At 30.5% G+C, this 26,616-nt stretch overlaps 1 protein-coding gene across 1 annotated transcript in view; it reads left to right on the forward strand.

Annotated features, from left to right (window-relative positions):
- The window catches only part of LOC114124187 (irregular chiasm C-roughest protein-like), a 205,513-nt gene that overhangs the window by 100,938 nt on the left and 77,959 nt on the right, over nucleotides 1-26,616 (forward strand). Inside the window, exon 4 of the mRNA XM_050205793.1 lies at nucleotides 12,568-12,789. Coding sequence (XP_050061750.1) covers nucleotides 12,568-12,789 — 222 coding nt within the window. The remainder of the gene's footprint in view (nucleotides 1-12,567; nucleotides 12,790-26,616) is intronic.

Here is a 26,616-nt window from a genome sequence, read left to right on the forward strand (position 1 = left end):
AGTATAGTAACATATTAGATTCCGTGTTAGTGTAGTATTATATACTTATTGTAATTTGTAACCATACTATCGTTTCGGAAATTCTCGAGACCGTAACCCCGAGTATATATAACTGGTATATACCATGAGTTATGAATTTGTTTCGCACGCAATAATAATAAATATTATATATAATAATATGTATCTGTGTTAACGTCGAATCGGTAAAAACATACTCATAATTTTCGTTGTTTGCATAATTTTGCATACATTATAATAATATATCAGTGTTTACGAAATTTAATGATAATAAGTTATATTTTGTCGGGTTACATACTGGTCAAAGTTTTGGTGCTCGAATTTTTTTATTTTTTTTATCAAGTCGGTACGTTCTTCGGTTTATATTATATTCCACGGTTCGAGCCAAGCCGTAAAGTGATATAATATTATTTGCTACACACACCATTATAATTTAATATTACCACTTGTACACGGCATTAATTATATCCTTTATGAATTCTGATACCTGCAGTGTGTAAAGTCGACATCGCGTATTATTTCCTATAGTACCGGTGAAAACGATTTGAGCAAATTCTTAAAATTTAATATAATACACAACGATATTTTAGTGCGGCACGAAGAACGTTTGATAAAAATAATAAAATATATACTTTAACCGAACATTTTTTTGTATTTTTTTTTAGTTTTGTCCACCGTTTTCGAGACTTGTATGTTTGCGCGCTCACCGCAGAATATGCTACGGCGATAAATTATAAGGGCTGTTGTTGTTTATCTCTGTCTGGCATCGCGGTGTAACGAAATCGAGATCGCATAAATAGATCCGTCGCAAACGGTCGGAAAGTGATTTCCAAGATAGCTATCAAAAAACGCCTGTTGTTGTATTTATTTTTTTATATAGGTACCTACTACGCGTATAAACAAATCGCGCGGAGAACAATAACATAATAATTATATTCTTTTTTTCGCAGCATTTTTTTTTTTCATTACGCGTGTATCTATCTGTATGTATAATATTAAATCGCACGCGGCGTGTAAACAAATTGTTTTTAGATACCTATAGCTATATGTGTAATGTGTATGTATATATATATATATATGTAAACGACGTTCAGTAGCTATATATTTCAACCTGCAGGATAACTGTAGATGCGTGTAGATTTTTACTGAATAATATATATTTATATATTATATATGTATAGTGTAAATGTTTAAAGTAAAAACACTATGCGCGGCGGAATGCCGTCGAAATACATCAGTTTCGTTGGGCTTTATAATATATACGTAACAAGGTAAACGTAAATATAATATGTACGAGCAGGTGTTTTGGGTTTAAAATCACTTTCCGCCGCGGACTTGTTTTCACCATACATACACGTTCGAAACGCTCATCGTGTGCAAGTATTATGTATAGGTATGCCATAATAATAATGACAAACTTGTACGTATATATTTCAGTGTTTTGATGTTTTTATATTATAATATATTATACCGATTCGCAACTTTCCCTTATTAAATCGTATACGAACGTTAAACTCGACCGATTGATGTTATTATAATCCACTGTACACTTATATAGATATAGTTTAAACGCTTGTAAAAATCTATTGGTAATCTTTACATAACGCAGTGGAACCTCTATGTGTAACGAAGTTCTATTTAACGAAACTTTTTATTTACGCGAGTAGTTCAACAGGATATCAGACAGTTTTTTTACAATACATATAGGACGTAGAATAAATACATTTTTTTTGAGGCGCATGAACAACGCTACAACGCTGTTACTTTTGTATTTCTATGTATTATTATATATTTTACTATTCGCATCGATTCCGTGCAGTGAAAATCAGTTTTTTTTTTTTAAGTAAATACATATACCGTTATTATACGTATAGGAATAACTGATCTTAGATTATATATTCAAATGCCAATTGGATTTCTGTGTGATGGTAACTCGCACCCCTTATATAGAGTAGACTAATTTGAGTTTTGACTCGTTATACAAATCCACCGGGCCAGCAATGGCGAATACCGAGAACAGAACGAAAAATAATCACAAAAATACTATACGCATATAATATTCTCTTACCGTCGGTATAGTTCCATATATGTATATTTATATATAAACGTATATGATGTATCACGCATATTCGAAACGATAGATCTTTGAGACGAAGGCCCTTTTCGTTTCAAACGCGTGAAATTTGCCTCAGTAATAATAATATCATCTCAGACATCGCTCGAAATCCTCGAGGAATTCTCTGCGTTATAATGTTATCGCGTCCACGTATTATGCTATGAATGTATACATTATATACATCGCGCCTGTATATTATATATATTAATATATAGATTTCACGAAAAAAACCTCTAATTAAAAAGCAATATGAATTTGACAGCTCCAATGCGACCGGGAACCTAAGTCCGACCTAAGTTTTACTAATATCAAAGCGTGGAAATATTTGATAGTTTTATTTATAAAAACTTACAAATACATACGGTTTCATTTTAACATAGACAGTAATGGCGCTGATAAAGTACTTAAAATATTTGAAACACCTAAAACTATTTGCGTTTTAACCATATTATGCTGATGTAGGCGGGTATTATGGATACAATAAATGCGTAATGAGTAAAATTAGTATACTTATAAAATTTCAGTGTAGATACCTAAATATTAATATATTATTATATAATATACTTACTGATCGATATTATTAACAATGTTTTTAGAACACCATACTTACTGTAGTTTAGTACTGTTATATTATTATTATTTCATAGTATACTGAAAACATTCTAATTAGTTACTATATATTGGCTATAATTGTTGAATTTGGGAATGGGCGGTGAGTCTTAAATAGTTAGAAAATTTTAATTTGACAACTTAACTCATCGCCTCTGCAGGCCTCATTACGTATACGGCTTGTTTAGGGTTAATTAGACTGTGTGATTTTCGAAAAATCTTTTCCCTTCTCTAAAAACTGTATTACTACATCATCACGGTACACCAGCAGCCGCGCGTTCATTATCGTGTGTCCCGTAAAGCCGCTACCGCGGTACACATACGCCGCGCGTACGCGAGTCAAGTAGTCGAAAAGTATATATTATTATAATTTATAATAACATTATAATAATGATCATCTGTAATATATAAACTATAAGGTGCATTACAGTGTTATACGTTTAATATATTATTATAATTTGTGTTTTACCGTATACAGTCTACACATTATACCGCGTGGTTAACGTGGTAAGTCGTAATATTGCGCAGTTACACCCGTCACGATTGTACAGCCTCTCTCATCATCGTTGTGCAGGTCGAGCTCGCTGCAGCTTACAAATTATAACAATATATATAATATACATACATTCCAGTATATTATTGTAGAATAATTACCGTAAGGTGATTTTCCAAAACGCGCAGAAAATATATACTAACGACGGACGATATATATTATTGTAACGAATTGCTGCTGCGTACTTAGCAGCGACAATAATTGATGCGACGTTCGTCACGTCGTCGCGTGGCAGCAGTATATAATATATATTAACAGTGCTGTACAGTGTCACGTACATAATATAATATATTATGACAGATATATTATAATATATAGTAATAGGAGCAGGGCAAATAAGGTCTGTTTCCCGGTGATAAACGTATATTTATGTGTACGGGGTGATCACTAACCGGACATATTATCTAAATAGGAAAATCGTGGTCTTAATATATTTTCGATCGTTCAAAATCGTGTGATTTTTTCCATTTCCCTGTATGGTATTGCGTATTACTGTAGTGTTCATGTATATATTTTATAATATGTAACTATTTATTCATAAAAAATTTCGTCCGTATGGTGCACGACGATAAAACCCAATTCTGCTCCCTGTACAGCACCGGGGTGTATCATAATTATTGTCACGTCATGATGTGCGTTAAAAATCTTCTACACCTGAAATTTTTCCAAGCATAGAGTTTTAACGTACCTGTACAGCTGCTGGCGTACATCGGTGTTTTAAAACGACTACCCGACCGTTTTTTCGAATATAGGTACATACAAATATATTATCGCTGTTCGTTTAACGAACTTCCGAACACAAAAATCGATCATTATAATTTACCTAATGAGTTTCTATAATTTAATCGTTCTCATTTCTTATTCATCAAATCGATCATCTACCTTATACTCATAACTCGTGTATACTAGTACGTACCTATGTCATGAGACTATAATATAAATACATTTATATAACAATGATATTTTGTTCATATATAACGTCTCCGATTTATTTTTTCTCGTTTTTGTTTTAGGATTTCTCCATTTCTCGTTTTGTCATATAAACAGCGCGTGTTACTACGTCAAGGGGTTTCAACCTTTTTTCGGTCACCGACCCCTTAGGGATATAATATATAAATACAATAGTTACAGATTCCACATCCTCTGCTTGATCTGATAAACCCATTTTCATTTATTTTAAATAAAACTTATTCGATTTCAGGTAAAAAATAATAGAATTATAATATAAACAACTCATAGATTATTATCGCAGTATGGATATTTTATTTTCAAAAATTAAATTATGATATATATTTTTTAATAACTAAGAGCGTTTTAATCAAATTTCAAACTCCTGCAACAATACGTGAACGTGTATAAATATAACTGTGCTTATAATCGTGTTCATACCTTGTGAAATGTTCAGAAATTTTTAGAAAAGTTAGAAACTTTATGGATGTTTATCATTGTCCCAGCTGCCGCATTTTTAAACAACAAACGCTATTACAGTCTCGTTAGCGAACGACCCAAATTAAGGGTTATATAATCGGGGGTACGACACTCACTAGGTACCTCTTTATATTAAATAGCTATAGGCTGATCTGGAACCTCTTAAATACATATAGAGAACTGGAAACTGGCTATTAGTCATAACAAGAAATTTAATAACTCATTTTAGATAAGGAATAACATAATATATTAATATAAGATGATATAGAAAAGAGATGTCACCTAAAGTACCGTTTCTTTGTCAAGCAAAAAATAATAATAATAATGGTAAATAATTACTAGTTTCGGGACTAAATCTTCAAAGATTTTTTAATAACATCCCGGCCAAGACTAAAACATTTTGTATCAGCATAAGTGTCGCTTCCGTTGTATATTTTATGATACAACTAGGAGAGACGAGATTTACAATTATAGTCGAAATACTGTTGATGTTGCATTCAAAACGCATGAATATAACTGCAGCTTATTATAATATACAGTATATTACTACGTAATGTATTATAGTTTGCTGACTAAGTAACGACGTTAGAGAATCCCCGGACGTTGCTGAACAGTAGCGTATTATATTTGTGTGTTCACGCAGGAATTGAATTATTCAAGAAAAAAAAACAATGTCGTAATATTGGGTCACATGATTCGTTCAATCGAGCCATCGGCGGAAGAGAGGAATAGACAAAAAAAAACATATTTAAATCGCTATGTTATGTAATACACTAATACCGTTTTATTTTTTATATTACTCGTCAAATGAGATTATCCGACAGCAGTGGCTGTATAGGTATGTACATATTATTTGCCTACGTTCATTTCAAGTTTCCTTTGGGATAAAAAAAAATTAAAGAAGAAGATAATTAAAAAATTAATAATAACAGTATTAACATAGGTTCACGTATTATGTATACGATGTGCGTACATATTTAATTTATAGAGAGGTATATAATTACGACTAAACCATTTAGTTTTATACGATTCGGTGGACAGCTAACGGTGCGAAGCGCCGATAATATAGCCAGTACTTCGGCGTCACATAATGCATCTATGTACTCCATACACTATTGCCGATATACAGCGTATCCTATTTCTATATAATTTATAATTCAGCGTAACACCAGAATATCAAGGACATATTGTAAAAACGGTACTGTGGTAAATTAAAAAAATATTAGTAATTTTATTAAGTCAAAAAAAAAGAATTTCAAACATTGAATATTTATAAGACTTCCTTCAGCTGCATAGCAAACATCAATTTAATTGACGAATTGTTCATCCCACGTGTTTTTGTGCACATTGACGGCTCATCCCCACTGATGGCATGGAACTGCAGATGTCTTTTTTCTAGTTCTTCCAAATCTCGAGAGTGAAACTCTACTTAAAGTACCTACGCATAGTTAACTGATATTTTATAATCAATTTTCCAATGCGATATCACTCAATAAATAATAATATATTATTCATATGCGATTTATACATCGATGGAAAAATTAAGAGGCATCGCGTTTCGTGGATTTTTCAGTTGAATACAATTTTTGTTACTTTTATTGCGCAATGAACATTTCAAAAGACCTTGCCCTGATATATATTTTTATTTACTAATTATATATATATATATATATATTATATAGGTACGACTAACGGTAGGCGATAATGGGATAGCTCTAAGAACAAATAAGCATGCCCTGGTTTTAAAATAATATAAATATATAAAGTCATAAGGGTCTGGCAGAGAGGACGTCAAGTGGTGTTGGTGAGGACACCCGGCACCCGCTCTAGAAAATTATCTGTAGTTTTCACTCAGTAAGAAATATGAATAATACAATTTTTTTTTTACTACATAAAATTATAAAGGATATTTTATAAAGTGCGACATTTTTTAAATACGTGGGCTTAATTTGTTCAATGGTTGTTAACACTGTTTTTATTATTTATTGACATCTATTATCAATTCGATTTGAAGTTAATTCGTTTTTATTGAACTTAATTGCCATAGTACGATTCAGTAATCATCAGTGTGAGTTATTGAATTTTAAAAAATTTCACACTTTATGAAATACCCTATACATAAAATATGTAAGTACCCTGTTATTTTTATACCATTAATAATAAAATTGCTCGTTACCCACCTCTAATTTGCTTATCAGTGTATTTAATTATTATTTTTTTCAATATTTAGGTCGTTTGGTATATTACGAGTACATCGATTATTCATAAGTACCCTATAGATATGATTAATAAGCAGAATTTATTAATATTATCACTATCATAAATAAAATTAACTTATATTTTGGTATAGATAATATCGCGTATAATGTGCAAAGTTCACTAAGTTGTAAACTTTAATGCATTTTTTTCCTGGGGGGGGGCAATTTTTTAATTGTTATTGGCCTTTAGAATTTCTATTGATTTTTAAAAACAATATGGGTTTCTAATAATAAACATTGTTTTCGAAGTAAATTATTATTTTTACTCTTTCATAAATCAGGATCTAAATATTAATTTTTTGTTAAAGAAAAAAATGGTATTGCGCACTTTCGATAAACCACTCGGTTTATAATACTTATATTATACGTATTATACGATTTATAAAGAATAATAATATACGATTTATACCTTTGTTTTGAGATTTGTGGATATTATGGGCCAAAAGCGGTCATCAGTTATATTTTATTTATACTATATAAACTTATAAACACCCGACTTGCGGTCGAGAGTTTGAAGTTGGTCCGACAAAACGGCTGCGTTTTTACACATACATATATGTGAGTAGGTAATCGGTATGTAGGTACAGATCCGTTTAAGTACCACTCGGCAAACGTTTGGCGGCAATCCGCGTGATTGATGGTGGTTTAAATATAATAATATATTATGAGCCTAATATGTATCCACTGTTGCAGATGTAGAAACACACACACACACACGTGTGTGTGTGTGTATGTTATTATATATTATACCACGATCATAACAATCGACCGAGTTTTAATCTCTGCGTATAACGTATATATAATATCGTATAGTACGGAAATAATACGATGTGTGGAAAGGTAGCTTAACGATAAACGGAGGATAATAATAATAATAATAATAATATTTTGTTTACCGAAAACTGGAGCTACCTATATAGCGTTCCTGGCTTCGTACACTATATATTACTTACAATAATATCATCGTTTATATTATACTCGATAGGATCTAACATCTTATATTATCAGCACCACGCGCGGGGGTATATTATAGCGTAGGGAAAGCATTAGGCACGCCGAGTGAGTGGAAATTAAATAGTTTAAAAACATATACGCATACCACATATTATTATACGTACCGGATAGTCGCGATGTATATGATGTATCGCGCGTATAATTATAAGTCGTTTTGTGTGCGCTTTCCCGTTTTGGTGCGTTTAAATAATAATAATGCGTCGTCGTGGTATAAAATAATAATACCTAATATAACGTGCGTAGCACAGCAGTGCCGGAATATATAATATAGCTCAACCCACGAACAATTTCGTATTTCGTTTAAAACGCTTTAGATAAACACCTAATATAAAATATTCTTAGTCCTCGAATTGATCCAACCCTCAGAAAAATAAAACATTTTCTTTTGCACCCGAGTGTTGGCTGCAGGTTCGCGGTAAAATAAAATGACCCCGTAACTTTAAAAGACAGACCCGTTTTTATCACAACAACAAACAATATTAATTCAATAAACATTTTTGACGATCGTGGAAATACGATTTGACGATTTTAATCTATCGACAATAACTTACCATCTAATATTGCTAAATACGTACGAAGTCGTATGCAAGTAATAATACTACTACAATATATCTACTATATATAGTTACATCCAAATAGTATTTAATACACGCGCGTAGGTATATACGTATTGAATAATAATTATAACGCGATAAGAACAGTAATAATATTAACAGCAATACAACATAATAAAACCAACCCTCGCGAAACGGTCGGTACTCTCAAGTTTTGTATATTATTTATAATATAATATAATATGCATAATTTACAACACGAAGACGGAATAGAGGTGTACCGGTAAAACATTGTAAAACGCGCGATTTCGGACGTGACGCACAATGCTATATACACAATAATATATTATACTCGCGTATATAGTAGTGTATTCGCCGCGGGAAATCGTCTCGGGACTCCCTAACACCACCACTATGGATAATATTATAATCCCTTCGTGCCTCGGACGACCTCCCTTCCGCGTGGTCGTACTCGGTCATCGTCGGACGGACTCGTGCAACACACACAATTTTAGCATAAGTAACATGTGTGTGTGTGTGTGCAAAAGTACGTATATTTATCGTGTAATTTACCCGCTGGCCATATCGTTATATACATCCCTGACCTGCGCGCGATCCCGCTCGGTGACCAGTCCAATGTACACATGACCTACATACATATTATATATACGCAAATCGTATACAATTCGTATATACATACACATGCTTAAACACACATACGCGTACAATGACCGAGACACATAATAATATACAACAAGACTTAGCCGACTTGGCTTTAACGTGTATGTAAAAGCCGCTGGTAAAATAGCAGACTGTGTTCTGTATACAATCAAAGAGGTCTGTGTTTACATCGGTTTGTTTATTAAAATTTGAAATGTGCGGATACGACTGTAATGATCAAAATAATTAATAAATACGCCGGATTTTATATATCACTGTTATTATAGGTCCTTATATAAACGATGAAATAATCGTAAACATGAAACCGCTTTAATAAGAAAAGCCAACCATTTTCCGAGTTAGTATCAATAAACATTACTTTTCGGACACAGGAAGTCGCGGATGTTTGCGAATCGAGTAAATTTCGGTGGGAATGGATAGGCTACCACGATGACGAGGAATGGAAATGATGAGAAGGGGTAATACACGCCCATCGTATACATATATAATATTATAATTCATAATATTATGCGCTCGATATCCGTGACGTTTTTCCGCTGGTTTAAGTGTTTAATTAATCGTAAGCATGTAATTCGTGTATTTATATTTTACATGGTATTATTATACTATATAGTCAAGAGTTGTTCGATATGAATTAAACCGTTTTCATTGAATGTATAATAATATAATAGTTTGGTACGATTTCGTGTCTCGTTTAAAAAACTAAACCTTCTGTCCCGATAATGTTTGTTATACATCACTGTTATAGTATAATATAATATGGTGTTTTAGTATGCGTATGCAATATTATACGTGCAATTTGTACACGTCAAATAATTGTATTACGGGATTTTTACCATTTGTGTATGCTTTTATCGAGAAGTTTGTGTAGATAAAACAGTGTTGTTACTACTCATAAATATACATAATAGTTTCACCATAATCAATCAATTTTTATGATTTTTTATGCGTTGTAAAATTTTATTTAAATTAAAATTCAGAAGTTTCTAGATAAATTACCAATGACTTATAATATTATTCAATTATTATAATTTATCAAAATTTCCATTAAGTACCTATCATGCAATGTGTAATTATCAGTTTATATAGATTTTTGTCCACTCCTTTAATCAAAATTATTCCTTGATGCGTGACTTTATGTATACGCGTAATACAACTGTACAACTTTCGTTAATCGCATAAGATAAAATTACTGTAACAGGATGAGTATTCTGTTAAACTCTGCAGTACTAGATATTTAGAAGGATTTCATTGAATATTTTAACATTATTAAATCGCAAGGATTAATAGCATGTGTATTTTATTAGAACATGAACTATCATTTCCTATGCACTCTTTTTCGATATAGGAAGAAGAAAACTCCGGAAGTTATACTTAAATGCTTGTTTAAACGAAAGTCGATTCGGAAGGACTAATTAAACGTATATTGATGCTTCGGGTTAGATGTTAAGGATAACCTATACACAAGATCTCAGGACAGTCGATATAATATGTACAACGTTAACTATATGTTCTTGTGTAAGGTATGTGTGTTTAAATATATATTTTATGAAGCAAGAAGTGAAAACGAAAAAGCGACGTACATCCGTCTGTCGATGGGTCGTGTGTTAAATTTAGACCCGCTAACCAGACTCGCGTGCAACGCATTACCAAAATCTAAAAACGTATACTTTCGGGTACTTGACGTATTGGAATAAACGTCCCGAGATGAAAATTTCAACACCCACCTATATACTGTCCATATATTTTCTATTGGGGTGCAACCGGAGTCATATACGCCTGTGTGTATATAAACACATCACTGCTGCAGCAGACGCTGCACGTCAACGTCACTAACCACAGCCCTTATAATACATTTATATTATACAGAATGGTTTAAATTTTTGTCGTTATTCAGTTGTATGGGACTTTTTAAGGACGTATAGTTATAACATCAAATAATTTGCTTTTTACATATTTCAAATAAACTTTAGGTACTGTTAAAAAATATACGAAAACGTAATACATTTTATCGCTTAATTAAATCCGAATAAGTGTATACTGTATCTTATATCGCGTCAGTTCTCAGTACAAAACATACTATGACATAATTTATAGATGGTACTCGTGTAGATCGTTGTGTACATATATAATATAGATTATGTTTCATAGCGAATCCGATTACAACAATCGTGTAATTATATTATGTACACCACATAAGTATATATATTATTATCGTAATGAATCGAATTCGCGTAGTATAATCCTATAATGAAATAACAGTAGAAGAACTATTTTCGGTCAACATTTATTTAGTATATACTATCGGAGGTGGTAAGATATAGCACGTTTGTGCTGTTATTTACGCTTGTGTATAATACGTTATTATAATATACGACGGTATTAGTATATTACTCTTTATTTTACATTGCGATCACCGCTTATTATAATAAATCACGGGTGCAATCCAGTGATGGTGTGTAATGTAATCGCACGTTAAGTCCTCTGGCAGCACAGCACGTCATCTAGGTATACAGACCTACCGTGTAAATTACAAGCGCATATATAATATAATATGTACAGTTAGTCGTGAGCAAATTATACATCTAGTTATATGTATACGTGATATTACTATGGTATATTGTGAGCATATTATAATTACAGAGTTTAGTAGTTACCGGTTAATTAATTTTTTTTTATATAATTTAATTATGAACCCGTAATTCATATTACGATATTGTATTCGATTAATTTTATAAATCGGAAACCAATAGCCGGAAATATTCGTTTGAGCACAACGATATTGTCATTATAAAATACACCCGCGATTCTTACTTATTAGTTATTATGTGTGTGTGTGTGTGACGTGTGTATATTATATATTATTTATATTTGTTTGTGTATAATATCACGTATTATTTAACAGAGGTAACAACTTAAAACAAAAGTAAAATTTGTGCGTGCGTGTTTAAAGTTCATGTCAAGGAATATAAAAAACTGTTATTTATTTCGTGTACACACCGTTATTCAACAATAAAAAAATAATGTTTATAATCAAAGTTCGGTATAACATAGGTACATATGAACTCGTCTTCAAATACAGTAGCTTTTTCAAAAATTTACTCAGATCTGGCTATCGTGCTATAAACTGCTGCTGCAGCAATTGGCTGTAAATTACTATAATTGTTTAACGTATTATAATCGTTTTATATTTTATTTTGGTCCATCCCTGCGATTTCCATCACTATAAAAATTATTTTTAACATATATATATATAGGTATATACATATGACTATTTTAATTCATCGGTATACACTGTTTACTAAATTTTAATTTTGTTTCTGTTTTGCGGTATAGATCACGTGGACTGACGGTTCCGGAAATGTGTTCGAAGACGGTGTTGAAACGTTCATTGAGGCCATGGCGGCTGAGAGCAAACGGTTTACCACCAAATCCATTCTGAAAATCATACCGAAAATGGAACACCACAACACGTCGATATGGTGTCAGGCGCACAACTCGGCTGTTGACAAAAAGTTACAAACAAAAATCCATTTGTACGTCAAATTCGCCCCGAAGGTGAGTACTCGGCTAAACCACACAAATATAATTTATTTTAAAATATAGGTAGGGCAATTTGTAATTCACCAAACTATACTATATCATCACCGATACATACATATGTCCACTAATGTATTATAATTATTGAAATAATATTATGAAACAAATAGTTTATTTCAGTTATTTTCTATTACTTAAGGAGTTGTTTTTGATTATATTTAGGACGTAGTATGATTTCTATAGCGCATTTTGTACACTTTTACTAGTTTTACTCATCAAATAAATTTGATCCTTTTTTTGTCGAAACCGAAATACTCGATCAAGTATATAGTTTTCAAGTTATTCTTCTTTATGGCGCCGCATAATAATAGGATTTAAGCCTTCTAGAAATAATTTGAATATATTATATAAATTAGTATATTATATATGGTTTGAACCATAATGGGATTATACATACGAGTATTATACGACTAATAAGTGAATCAGTAATATTTATTTAAATACTAATATAACCCGAACAGTTCTAACAAAATATGAAATCTATTTTATATTTTATGTACATAATAATCGTAGATTTGGAACCCAGAATATCTACAATATTATATATTCAAACATTCGTATGTATTGGTGCTCTTATAATACATAAAGTAGGATTATAACTTATGAACTACTCCCTAAATTTTCAATTTCGATGAAATCAAATTTTCATAAAATTCTATATAATAACCATAAAGAACATTTTGGTAGGTCACAAGAAATTATTTTCAAAAATACACGATTATAATATGTAATACATATTTTTAGGGGAGTAATGGGGGGAGGGGTTACACGTTCGGAGAATCTATCTTTATACAATCAGTATATTATTTAATACTGGCAGTTATGATGATATTTCTCAAGTGTGTAAGAAATTAAAAAATACATCAGATTTTCCTTAAAAAAATATATGTAAATATTATATCCATTTCAAACATGATGGTTTAACATAAAACAATATTGTCAAAAAACTACGGAAAACCATCAAGAAGTCGCGACGTGTACATGGTTAAGACAAACGTAAATCACTACAATACCTAATATAATTTTGTATAATTATTCTATAGCGTTATACTTATTGTGTTGTATCCGGCTAGTAGGTAAAATGGACACTTTTTATTTTTACAGTCATTCTCTAAATTATACGATACTATTATACATATATTGCCATAAGATTTTTACGAAACATATTCTAAGACGACTACAAATTTTGGAATACCACTCGTTTAGCTTGATAACATATTTATATATATCAATATGATCTATTCACTATATTGTACGAGCAAACGCGTTCTATTATTATAAGCTCACGAGGTTCGCGAAAAACGTTGTTTTCTCAAATAATAGCCGTTGGTGGCGTCGGGACTCGGGACCGTCTCTTGCATATGCGCGCATTTATTTATAATATGTAATATGTATATAATATATAATAGAAGGGCTGCAGAGCAATACGGATAAAGCGTACATAAAACATCTATAATACGAGTAGGTTTATTATATCATATTACGAAATATAATTCATAAATAGAGGTGCGTGCGTATATCAGATACGTGTATAGTGTATACCGTTCAGGGGTGTTAAAGCAGCGCAGCTCTAAATAATTTTCCCCGAAACAGCGCCAACTAATAAACTTTATTATTTTTCTACGCACTCACACACCCCACACGTCCTCATCACCTACCCTAACTATGGAAAGTATCGCCTTCAACACTACTAGCACGGGCAATATACTATAGCAGTACTTACGTTTTTATCATAATATACTATACCGACTATCTATAAATAACTATGCACTTCTATAGCTCTATATAAATATATAAATATATAATAATATATTTATTACAAAAATATTGTAACATAATTTACAAGATGATTCTTTTACTTCGAAAACCAAACAATATCTCGGGAAATACAATATACGTCATATTATAAGGCATTTTTTTTTTTTTTTTAATTATTTATTTTCATTTAAAAAGTTTGACAGCATTATACTGTTTTTTATCATTTCTTTTTCTTCGAATTAAAAAATATCTTTGTTTTTATTTTCTAAGATACTGTCTGATTCACGATAAAATAATCGCTGTATACATTACGTTACACTGCACGCACAATAAATACGGTTCTCAGCTTGCTATAATATCATTCAGTAATTTAATTAAACAATATACGATGATTAAACATTCATTTTTTTAAAATTAGGCCATTGTAGAAATGTAATTTTTAAAAATTTAAGACACATACAAATGCAATTTTAGTATCATATATACTATCGTATTGAGCTAATTATTAATTACTTATCAGCAAAACAACCGTGAAGTTTATAGTGTATATTTATTGTTATTATACATTGTTCGGTCAGTTTTTTATTTATTTCTATTATCATTTTGAGTTAAGATCGAATATAATGGTGGATCACTGATACTAACCTTAATTTGCTCACTGGTCGTAAGTCTCCCTCTTGTCTAAACTCAATTATTTTTCTATTACTACCAAAAAAAACTATTTAACGTTTATATCAATATATTTTGTAGAAATGTATAATCAGTTACAAATTATAAAATTATAATTATTTCAATATTATTATATTTTTTATTTATATATTTTATTTATATTTTTTTAATCTACCAACATATTAAATATTTCAATATTTGTAAAAATACATACAAGAAATAATAGAAAATATATTATTTTTTTAACAATAAATGCTTTCATCGTGATTAAAAGCATTAGCCTTGTATATAAACGCGTGTGTGATATTTTCATGCCATCGTTTTTTACTCTCGTGAAATACAATCGTAATTTTATCAAATAATATTCCATCAGTTAACTTTCGTCGTTCGAAAATAAAGTATAAAACGACCGAGCTGTAAACCTATGTATTAATATAATAATATATGTATACGTAAGTATAACCTATGATTTTTAACTAATACAAGCAGTTATTATAGCAAATGTCAAATACAAAACTATAGGTAATTGTACATACGTAATTGTTAGTTATATTATACTGTTACGTTTCAAAAGACCTGATAAAAATCGTCGTTTTTGAAATTAATTAAAAATATATTTTTTTGCAACGCTGCTACTACTACGGAGGCAAAACAAATGCAGATTGTCGTGAATATACCTATGCGTATTGTGTGGTGGTAACGGTTTTTATCAGAGATTTAATTAATTTACGATTCATATATAACGCAGTGTTTGTGTGTATATATATATATATATATATATATACAATATACATATATACACACTTATCTAAAAAAACTAAAAAAAAAAATTCAAAATACAAATACAAATGCAAATTATATTTATACAAGTTTCTGTCGAGAGATCTGAAACTAATTAAAACACTTAATACCGTACGGCCGTTTATGAATTATACGAAGAAATTAAACTTTCTTGAGAATACATTTAAATTTTAACTGTTTAATATTATAATGTATACGCATTATGCAAACACGCATATACATAATACAGGGTGAGGTATTTCATCGTGTACCTCAATTTGTCGAATATACAAGTTTGAATTTTCACGTTTTTATTAAAAAAAAAATGATGTGTGTAATTAAAACGCGTAAATTCATTCGAAAATCTATCTTTTATTATTTTGAAAATTATCTCGATTTTAATCGAATAAAAAAAAAACAAACAATAATTTCAATTTTTATGTGTGCTAGTTCATAAACATCATTAGAGTTAAAAATTTTTATCACAAAGATTAGTGAATCGGACTCACGTATGCGTTGTACTGTCACGCACAATTATTGTTCTACGATTTTTTGACAGTAGTAAGTTGTTAAATAAAATATTGTTTAAAAGATTTTCGGTTACATTTATATGCGATATGCGTATATTTTTATAAAATTAAAACGACAAAAATATTGTTCGTTTAAAATCGTCATTTTTTACCCGTGATAAAACGTCAGCTTACATTTATAACAAAATATCGCCAAGTTCACACGCCTTACCACGTATAATAACAGTACCTGTAATATCCATCTTTATTTAAGACTTTCATACTAAGAAATCATTATCTATAATAATAGCGTAGTGTGCGTGTATCAAACCACCTTGGTGTCTGTACGCATTACATTTTCGGCCCAACACTGTTTAATATTAATCTATATAAGGTACTTACTACTTACCTATATTACATATGTGTAAACAATTTTTCGATCGTACGGTTCGATAATGTAACGTGTGCTGCAATCCATCAGATATTTAGTTCGATTAAAAAACACGTATCGCATACACCGTGGTAGTTATTATTTCAGTCGAAGATAATTAAATAATGTTGTATGGTTCGAAATTAAAGCAACGTAGTCTTACGAATTTCTCAGGAGGTATGTATGTAGGTACCTATGTATTAAAATTACGTGTGTGTTATTTTTTTTCTTAGAGGAATATTGCTGTAATCTCGACAGGATTGAAAAAAAAAATTGTGACTTTATGATTAATGTACCATTTATCGGATCGTATCTACGACCGCAGAAGTGTTTTAATATTATTTATTCAATTAAAGAAATTCGAAATTAAATCGTCCCCGAAATGAAGTAAAAATATAATTCACTTATACCTGTATCTTTTCGAGATATTTTAGTTAGCTTTTTGACTGTAAATAATATTATAAACGTGCACTTATAAATACGAATATAAAATTGATATTTTATTTGGTAACAAACCACTTTCACGAGTATCTTTATTTCATTTTTAGATTCAAAACAATATCACACAAATAATAATAACAATAAAATGTTAATTAATTATTTCCCAATGTTTATTCTATTCAAAACTAAAGCAACCTTTCACCTTCAGTTTATTATACGAGTAAATTAAATATAATGTAACATTTTATCTTAAAAGTCACTACTCTGTTTTTGATACCCACAAATAACTACTTTAACAGCTTAATAAATTATTCGTTTAACAGAATTTCAAATAAAGCTCGTCTCCCCTCTTCGAAAACTCACTGCGTTAACTGATTTAAAAAGTAAAATCATTTTATTTGTACTGCGACGAATATACAATTTTCTATTGTACCTATTTTCAAGATCGTTAATTGGAATATTTTTTGTGTACAAGTTTCTATGATACTATTCTATCAACAAATTATTTCCAGTGTGTCTATAAATAATAATTTATTAAAAATATGCAGTAATCCTTAATATCACACACAGGCCTATGGTATACTATGTAACATGAAAATACTTTATTTTTTCGATACCTAAAATATTAAATTTGTATGCCTAAAAACTAATTTCCAGTAAAATTGCATAGGTGATGAAACATATGTGTTTATAACCTCTAAAAGGGTCCAGTCACCAGGCAGAATTATATCACTGGATTATAATATTCTTTTATTAACTCTATAACAATAATAACAATAATGCATTATTTATTGTTTAAATACTAGCTATGTAAAGACATTACCAAAAAAATCCTAAATTTAACCTTTCCAATCATGTTTCACACCTAAAACTATTTATCTTCATCTATTGTTAGTTGTTCAGAAAATTCGTATACAAATATAATATGATTTCGAAATAAAAAAAAAATATGATATAATAATTATTATTTGATTATTTTTATTCAGTATATATTTTTTAAATTGATTGTTATTAATTATTATAGGTACACTTGATATGAGTGCCATTTTCCTTCTCGATTGCTATGTTTTTTTTAAAATAATAAATGCGCAGTTCGTAAGTTTATTTTTTATAACATATAACTGCTGTATAATACAATTTACTACAAGAGCATGGCTATAACCGGATTTATAAAGTCTTTTGTGGTTTTTAGAAAATTGAAAAAAAACCGACGAACACGGCTAATAAGTGTATACTACTACAAAGATTAGACGTATTAATTAAATGTAAAATTGTCAGATCTCAGTCGTGATACGCTTATATATATATTTATACACATTTGTGAATAATAACATTTCGACACGTTGCTGTTGCATCTGTTTTTATATAGACACTCACCATGCGTTCGACTGAAATAATAACATGGGACCAAGTGTAACCGATGTAATTTAGACGGGTAAAAAAAGAGATGTTGTTCTCGAGTTTCTTGTCATTTTCATACGAATAACTTGTTTTAAAATTTGTTCACGTCGATGAGTATCAATGTACCACACTTGTAGACGTAGTCTGCTGCAGCCTGTCGAAGACGTTTTCGTTAATTATATTTTTCCAAAACTAGCTGTATAATTTATTATACTTATCACTCCTGTTCGTCCGGCGTAAAATATAATTTAATATTTGATAATAATATAATAGCTACTATAGTAATAACTACCAATACACACAATATTAAACGCTTATTTTATTCATAAATATTATAAAAACCACGTTCGTAGTGCATATTATTGGGTTTTCATTTTTAACACGATAATAGGATTATAATAGTATATAAAAGTGATGTTCTGTGCGTGACTAATAACCTGGAACATGCTGCTGTGGCACTTCGTCGTGAAAGGTGACAGATCGACGATAATTCGACATGAAAGCCCTATAAATAATAAATAGATATTAAATAGATAGACGTATTATATATAGATGTATGCGTTTGCTACTGGCTGCTGCTATATTCGATTAGATTTCACAAACGTTTTGACATTTCAATCTTCGCGGCAGGCTATCGACTTATGATCATATGATGATGTGTTACGCATAGTAGTATTGTAGTATTCATAAAAAAATTGCGATGATTGTCGAGCAATATTGTAAACGTATATATTATGTTATGCGCAAACCATATACATGACTAAAAAATAAATAGATAAATAAACACGTGTATACTATAAACGAATAATTGTATAAGTTTTAAGAAGTACATATAACTGCCTTTACTAACTAGACAATACTATTTATTAGACTTAGGTATATAACATTTTTTCAGTGTTTGAAATCGAAATAAAAATTTTAAATTCGCTTATCGATTTTAGTTGTATCTGATTTATATTATTATTGTTGGCTATTATAAACAATTTGAAATATCATAAGTAAATACATTTAACGTTCAATTACTTTAGAGTTTTTAAAGATGTTTAAAAACTAATTTCGAATCGATCTCAAACTTTGTATTTATATCCCTCTGACGAATTAAATTAGGAGTAGGTTGTTAAATGGAATTGTAAGACTTCATAATAATTAACGTAATTCACAATGTGAAATACATTAATTAATGATTCCCGATTCGTTATCATTACTGCGTTGCTGCCGCAGTACGACCGCGATTATACGAATTCGCAAACGGGTCAACTCGTTTTATATCAAAACATTTACATATTATATTAACGCTTGGATTGCTAAATTATTACTAGACAATGACGGAATGTTGCGCGAGATTTAGATTCGACTTCTTATTCTCGGTTAACGATTATTTCTCTCTCTCTCTCTCGCTTTTTCTCGCAAACAACCTCAACCCGCGCATCGCTAACGCCATCTGCGTCAGCTCTTACAGACACAACACGGCTAGAACACGAGATAGATACGCACGTTTGTGGATAGGTAACGAACGCGAATCGTACTACAGTGGCGGGTCGATATAAATTGATTTTTACGACATTACGTTTACGTTATTATATGTACCTGTAAAATATAATATTATATGATATACGCGCGTATATTATGTGACCGGGATCCGCCCATCGAGCACAGCAGAAAAATGTGCTGGTATTAGGTCGACGTGTCGGCATTAGGACGGAGCACGCCGGTCGCGTAGCTGCTACTACGGTGGTATCGTACAGTTATGAGCAGGAAATAAACACCCATTTGGTTAATCGAAAAAAAAAAAGAAATAAATAAAAAGTCTGAAACCCCGTGTGCGATAGGAATCGTAAATCGTATAAACTTTTTTAAATTACTATAAACCTTCACCTGTGTTTTATTTTTATTATTATTTTAACGCGTGTGCGGTGCGTATGTACACCTATATATAATACGTATGTATACAATATATATATTAATAGTAAACCGACAGACGAAAAATATTGAGCTACCGACCGAACCACATACGTCGTCGTCGATTTCATTACGATATTAAATGTATGATCGACATTGCCCTGGTTGTCTATCTCTCTCTCTTACTATATGTATATTTATACTACGGGACAGCTTTCCGTGCATTATATATTGTATAGAGCTGTGAAAGTAATGCATTTTTAGGTTTATTTTTTTTTCTTTATAGAATTATAGAAAAAAAATTATAAGTTTGATCAAAATGTGTTTTACATTATACTACACGTATTATGTGCAGCTTAATACTTCTATTATACATAAAATTTTCACATATATATATTTTTGTATATAATATATGTATATCAAGTTTGAGTATGGCTTATATTACGATACATTTAAATATTGTTAGTTCAAACTATTCTTTTATATGCATAAGAAACGTTTATGACAGAGAAAACGTAAAAATTCGAGATATACGTTTTTTTTTTATTGTTTAAAACGTCCGTTTTCGATTAAGAAACTATTTGTCAAACTGATCCAATTCTCATATTCTCATAGTGCAAAATTCACTTGATTACAAAACGATTTGAAAATTTGAATATTTTGCTCTTGCATAAAGTGCTATAAATATAATATTATATTATATTATATATTATACATTTTTTTTCTATCGTAGATTTCTCTCATCGTCCTCAGAGTATAATATCGTACGACGGTCGACGATGATGGCCTTATGGCTTATGGGCTATAGAAATGCTACTCCACTGCTCACAAGTGATAGAGCCGTATAATTGTGCAACCGTATTCCTAAAATAAACGCACCTACTACAGCTGTCTACATAATTAAATATAAAAATAACTGTACGTTTGTAACATTATTAAGATATATTCAATTAGAGTGAAAAAAACCATCGTCACGACCATGTACAGTCCGGACTTAACTCGTTCACGTTAGTTTTTACGGGGTACATCTAAAAATTGTCATTATCCACGCACAGAGATACTCCGATGAGTTTACAAAACTAGAAAAAATAAAATTCATTATGTAATAACTACACTGTATACCGTCGAATTACCAAAACTCATTTATATATTATACAAATAATACAATGTGCATGATAGGGAACGATAGCAGAAGTTTCTACTTTTTATTTTTTGAAAAATTTTCAGACAATACAGCTTTATACTGAGGGCATATAATGCTTATTGCTTAGGTAAATCGTGATAGTGCAAATAAATCAAACAAATACAATATAATAAGTATAAAATAAAACACGTCAAAATTATTTTTAAGTATATATTACGGCTTTTTATTTTTTTTTATCAAAATCCGTTTAGTAATTACTTATTTCTATAGTTATATTTTTATACACATAGCTATATGCATGCTTCTATAAGCTTCGTTTCGTTTTTCGTTCCCTATTGCGGGTAACTAAAAATATATACTACTAAAAATGTATAGACCACGTCACGTTTAATTTAAATACAATATAATAAATTATTGCACCGAATACAAGTCAAAATATGGTACGAGGACGTTGATGGTTGGCATTTCCGTAGTCTCGGCTAACACGCTATTGTATATGCTATAGCTGTTCCCTGCGAAACGTTTCGACACAGCTCTCTTAGCTGAAATGTTGACGTGTTTTAATACGATAATTCATTCCAAAAATATTAACCTACTGCACCCTCTTGTATTCACAACGCGGATCGCCGGCGGTTAAAATCGTATACTGTACACAGTGCGTTATACGTACTATACGTATTATGGACAGCGGTCAGTGACTTATACCGAGTGCGATCACTCACGATTTTTTTCATTTAACAATAAATACGTTCAAACTGTGATTTTCGGATATTTCGGGAGGTGCCAATGCGTTTTTAATACGGAAACTTCCCTCGTAGAAAATGCCCGTGCACCGGATTAATATCAGAATAAAAATCATGTATAGGTATAATGTTATATGCATTTACGTATTGGTTATAAACATGTAAATCGAATCGTTTTACTGCAATGCAGTCAAAGCTATGACAATACCTGGAAACACCTATTACGATAAATAATTTGCCTACATATTTCTAGGATTTTACAATATTATAATTATTCTTTTAAATCGTCATTCAATTCGTCACACGCATACATTACACGAGTATCGCCACCATATAGCTACACGCAAATACACCTAAAATAATAATATAAATTATTCTTGATACGCGGACAAGTGATATAGGTACTGCACCATAATATACGACCGCACCTAACCACCACACGTATGTATCAAATATCACATGTGTGTATACGAACCATCACAATATAATATATAATGGATCGTCGTTATACAACACACACACACATAAAATATATATTATATTTATATACACACACCTACGCGTATAGGTGATCGCGGTAACGGGTGCAATAATTAATCGTGTTTAATCCTGTTGCGGATTCAGAGAAAATGTTGACTTATCGATGCCTCTGCTCGTAATCGCGTTAAATTATTACCAAACACTGCACCTCGCGTACGCTGTACGTATATAATACATTACAGTATAACCGACAAACGCGCACACAATATGTTATATATGTATCGTATGTACCTATACTATATATACAGAATTATTCGACCAGTTTTTCCTTCGATAGTGAATTTATTCTTCTGGTTTTTGTAATTTGGACGTATAATATGATACACCTGCTCCTCAAAACCTATTCGTCCGAATTTTGATTTTGATGAGTCAATGTTTCCTGAAAAATTATCCGGTAAATAATTTACAACGAAAAAGGGGTTTGTTCTCTTTTAGAAAAAAACACAGACGTTTGTATTTCTACAAGTCATCCCTTGAGTATAATTATATAAAATCTCACGAGTTAAAAAATTCATGATTGTTAAGGATAACAATTACGAAAATCGTATTAGGTACTTTGAATAACTGCATAATGAAAAAATAAAGGGGTGAACACGCTCACCTAATCGTCTTGTAAATACGTGAGTGTCAAGTGGTGTGCGTCTATGTATATAACATCATATCGGTGCACTGCACTTTATGTACTATATAGTATATACGTATTGTAAATTTGTAACTATTAAACTCGTGTATACGCAATAATGTGTACCTATCTATTACATCGTTTACAAGAATATTGAGCTGTTTGTGTCTTCTGTTTATATTGCCTAACGACTCTCCTCTCGCTTGATATCAATCAACGATTTTAAATAGAGAAAAAATAAAACATAAATATTAAGACAGCAGTATCAACAATTAAATATGTAGTTTAAATTAAACCGCGTTCGCTTCGTTGTTACTGTTTAATAATAATCCCTGGGAATTGGAAATGGCGATTGCAGCACGTAGTATATTATTCATCACAATATTCGAACGAACTAACCGTTTTCATCAAAATTGAAAGGTAAATTTCTGTGTACACCAATTTAAATATTAAGTTTATTAATCTGTATTCAATAATGATTAATTATCGAGTTGAGATGTTCATATTTATATTTCACACAAAATAATTAGTAAAATAATATTATACAATATGTACCTACCTAACGTAAACAATTTATGAAAGAAATGTATAATATCAATATCAACAAGTTTCATCACATTATTTTTCGGGTTTACAAAGAAAACTTAAACATGTTTCATATGAAAAAAATAGTTATATTCTATAGAAGTATACATTTTTTTAAAAGTTGCGGTTCTCAATAAATCACCACACCTCATGCAAGAGATGTTACCTCATAAATTCGGGTTTGCCGGTACAGTCTATCGTCTATAGTCTATACCACATTATATAGACTTTCAAATAACTGAAATATCTCTCGTGGTCGATTCAAACGGAAATTTAATTATCGTATAACAGCAAACGACACATTTTACCAGACGGGTGACAGTTTGACGGTTGCACAACGGAAATTTTGGCATCAATCAACATTGCTCCCCGCGGTCTTGCTGCTTCGTGCTTGCACACATGCTATTAGGACAACGAAATATTTTTTTTTTTAATCGACCTATACTGAGTGTTCTAAGTTAAACATAATGTTGTTAAAAAAAAATTCTTATTATTTTTCAACTTTTATTTTATAGTAAAATTCAACGATCTTCAAATAAACCATTCTTGAACCATATTTAACATTTTCTCGATACTCTGATGTGTCATACTACACAGTATACACTACACACGCATATTTTATGACTGCGCGTCTAATACATTTGTTTTTTTTTTCAAAATGAATATAACATTTAAAACAGTTTTCCGTGAATTTTCGCGTTTGTTTGGAAGATTGTATGGTAATAATACCACATTTGACATCTTGCATATTATGAGCATCGATGTGATACGATACCGTCACTTGGTTGTCAGTATCTGACGTTCCTCCGCGCAGACTGTACCATTACATATTGTATAGGTACTCTGCTCCTGATGCAAGTCAGTTTACACAATAATTAATAGACCCGTTTATATGGTCCCGACAGTTTAAACGCGATTGTTGTACCTAATTATTGTTATTTCGTCTTCGTAGTGGTACCTATATTAAACCATGTGAGTTTAATATTATGTATATAGATATAGTATTATCACGTATTTTAATGGGGTACATACTGTATTCGCGCATCATTCCGGTCATTTTGTTGTATTTAAATTACACGAAAAACTGACCAAATGTCATCGTCAATATATGTATTATTATTAATAGCCGTAATGTTATATTTTGTTATTATTGAGCTCTATCGTAAAACGTGGCCAGTCGAAGCAAATAGAAGTAAAATCTGTAATAAGATCATATTATTTACTTAATTTATCATGGGATAATAAATTTAACATAATAATAAAGCACTCGTTATTTCAAAATACATTTTTGTTTTTGAAAATGTTCTTTTTTTATTATTTTGTAAGTTTCAAGCTTTTATGGATGATACCATATTATTTTAATTTCATATTACTAAGCGAAATATTATTCCAAGTATTTCGATCTATCAAATACAATTTCTGATAAATTGTTTTTACTAGTTATAAGTATTTAAAGTTTAGATGATCATAGTAAGAGCCAACATTTCTTGGGGTATTCTTGTACCACTCCACTCTTTTGGTAGTCTGAAACTCTAAACTTTAAGTTCTATTATAACTCGTGAACTACTCGTCCAAAATTCGTTTTTTGTACATCAAAGCAAATATTCAAATAAAAAAATTCTTCTTAGGAATTAGAAATTTCAAACGCATGTTCATTAAAACACAATTAGAGTATTATAATCATAAAAATAGCAAAACTATGGTTTTTAATTAAGAACTTAATTATTTAAAAGAAATATATATAATTAAATAAATAAATATCTTATGTTAAATGGATCACCCGGTATTATATATAGCCACATAGGTATAATATATTGATACACACGACGATAGACTTATCCGTTATTGTATTATTCAGGAAGTACTACACTAAATAGTAAATACGTTTCATACCTATATAATACGTTATTCAGTACAATACATAATATCGCACTAGGCGATCGATTTCAAATTTCGATCAACTGTCTCTGCAGCGATAATTGACGAGATGCAAATGACTATCAGTGCTTTTGTGTGCTACAGTAACATGTTTTGTTTCATACGCCATGTTAAAAAATATTATTGTTATATTAATTATAATCGAATATCAAACTATTATACGTATAATATTATTATAATTTATAATATGTGGATCTTATATTTATTTTTAATTTATACAAAGTTTATTAGTTTTCTTTTTGCTCAGAGTTTCCACCTCGGAACACAAAATTGTAGTTACGCATTTTACATAATATGTATACCTATTGTTATTAGTTTCAGTGGTT

This window comes from Aphis gossypii, chromosome X (assembly GCF_020184175.1).
Source record: "Aphis gossypii isolate Hap1 chromosome X, ASM2018417v2, whole genome shotgun sequence".
NCBI lineage: Eukaryota > Metazoa > Arthropoda > Insecta > Hemiptera > Aphididae > Aphis > Aphis gossypii.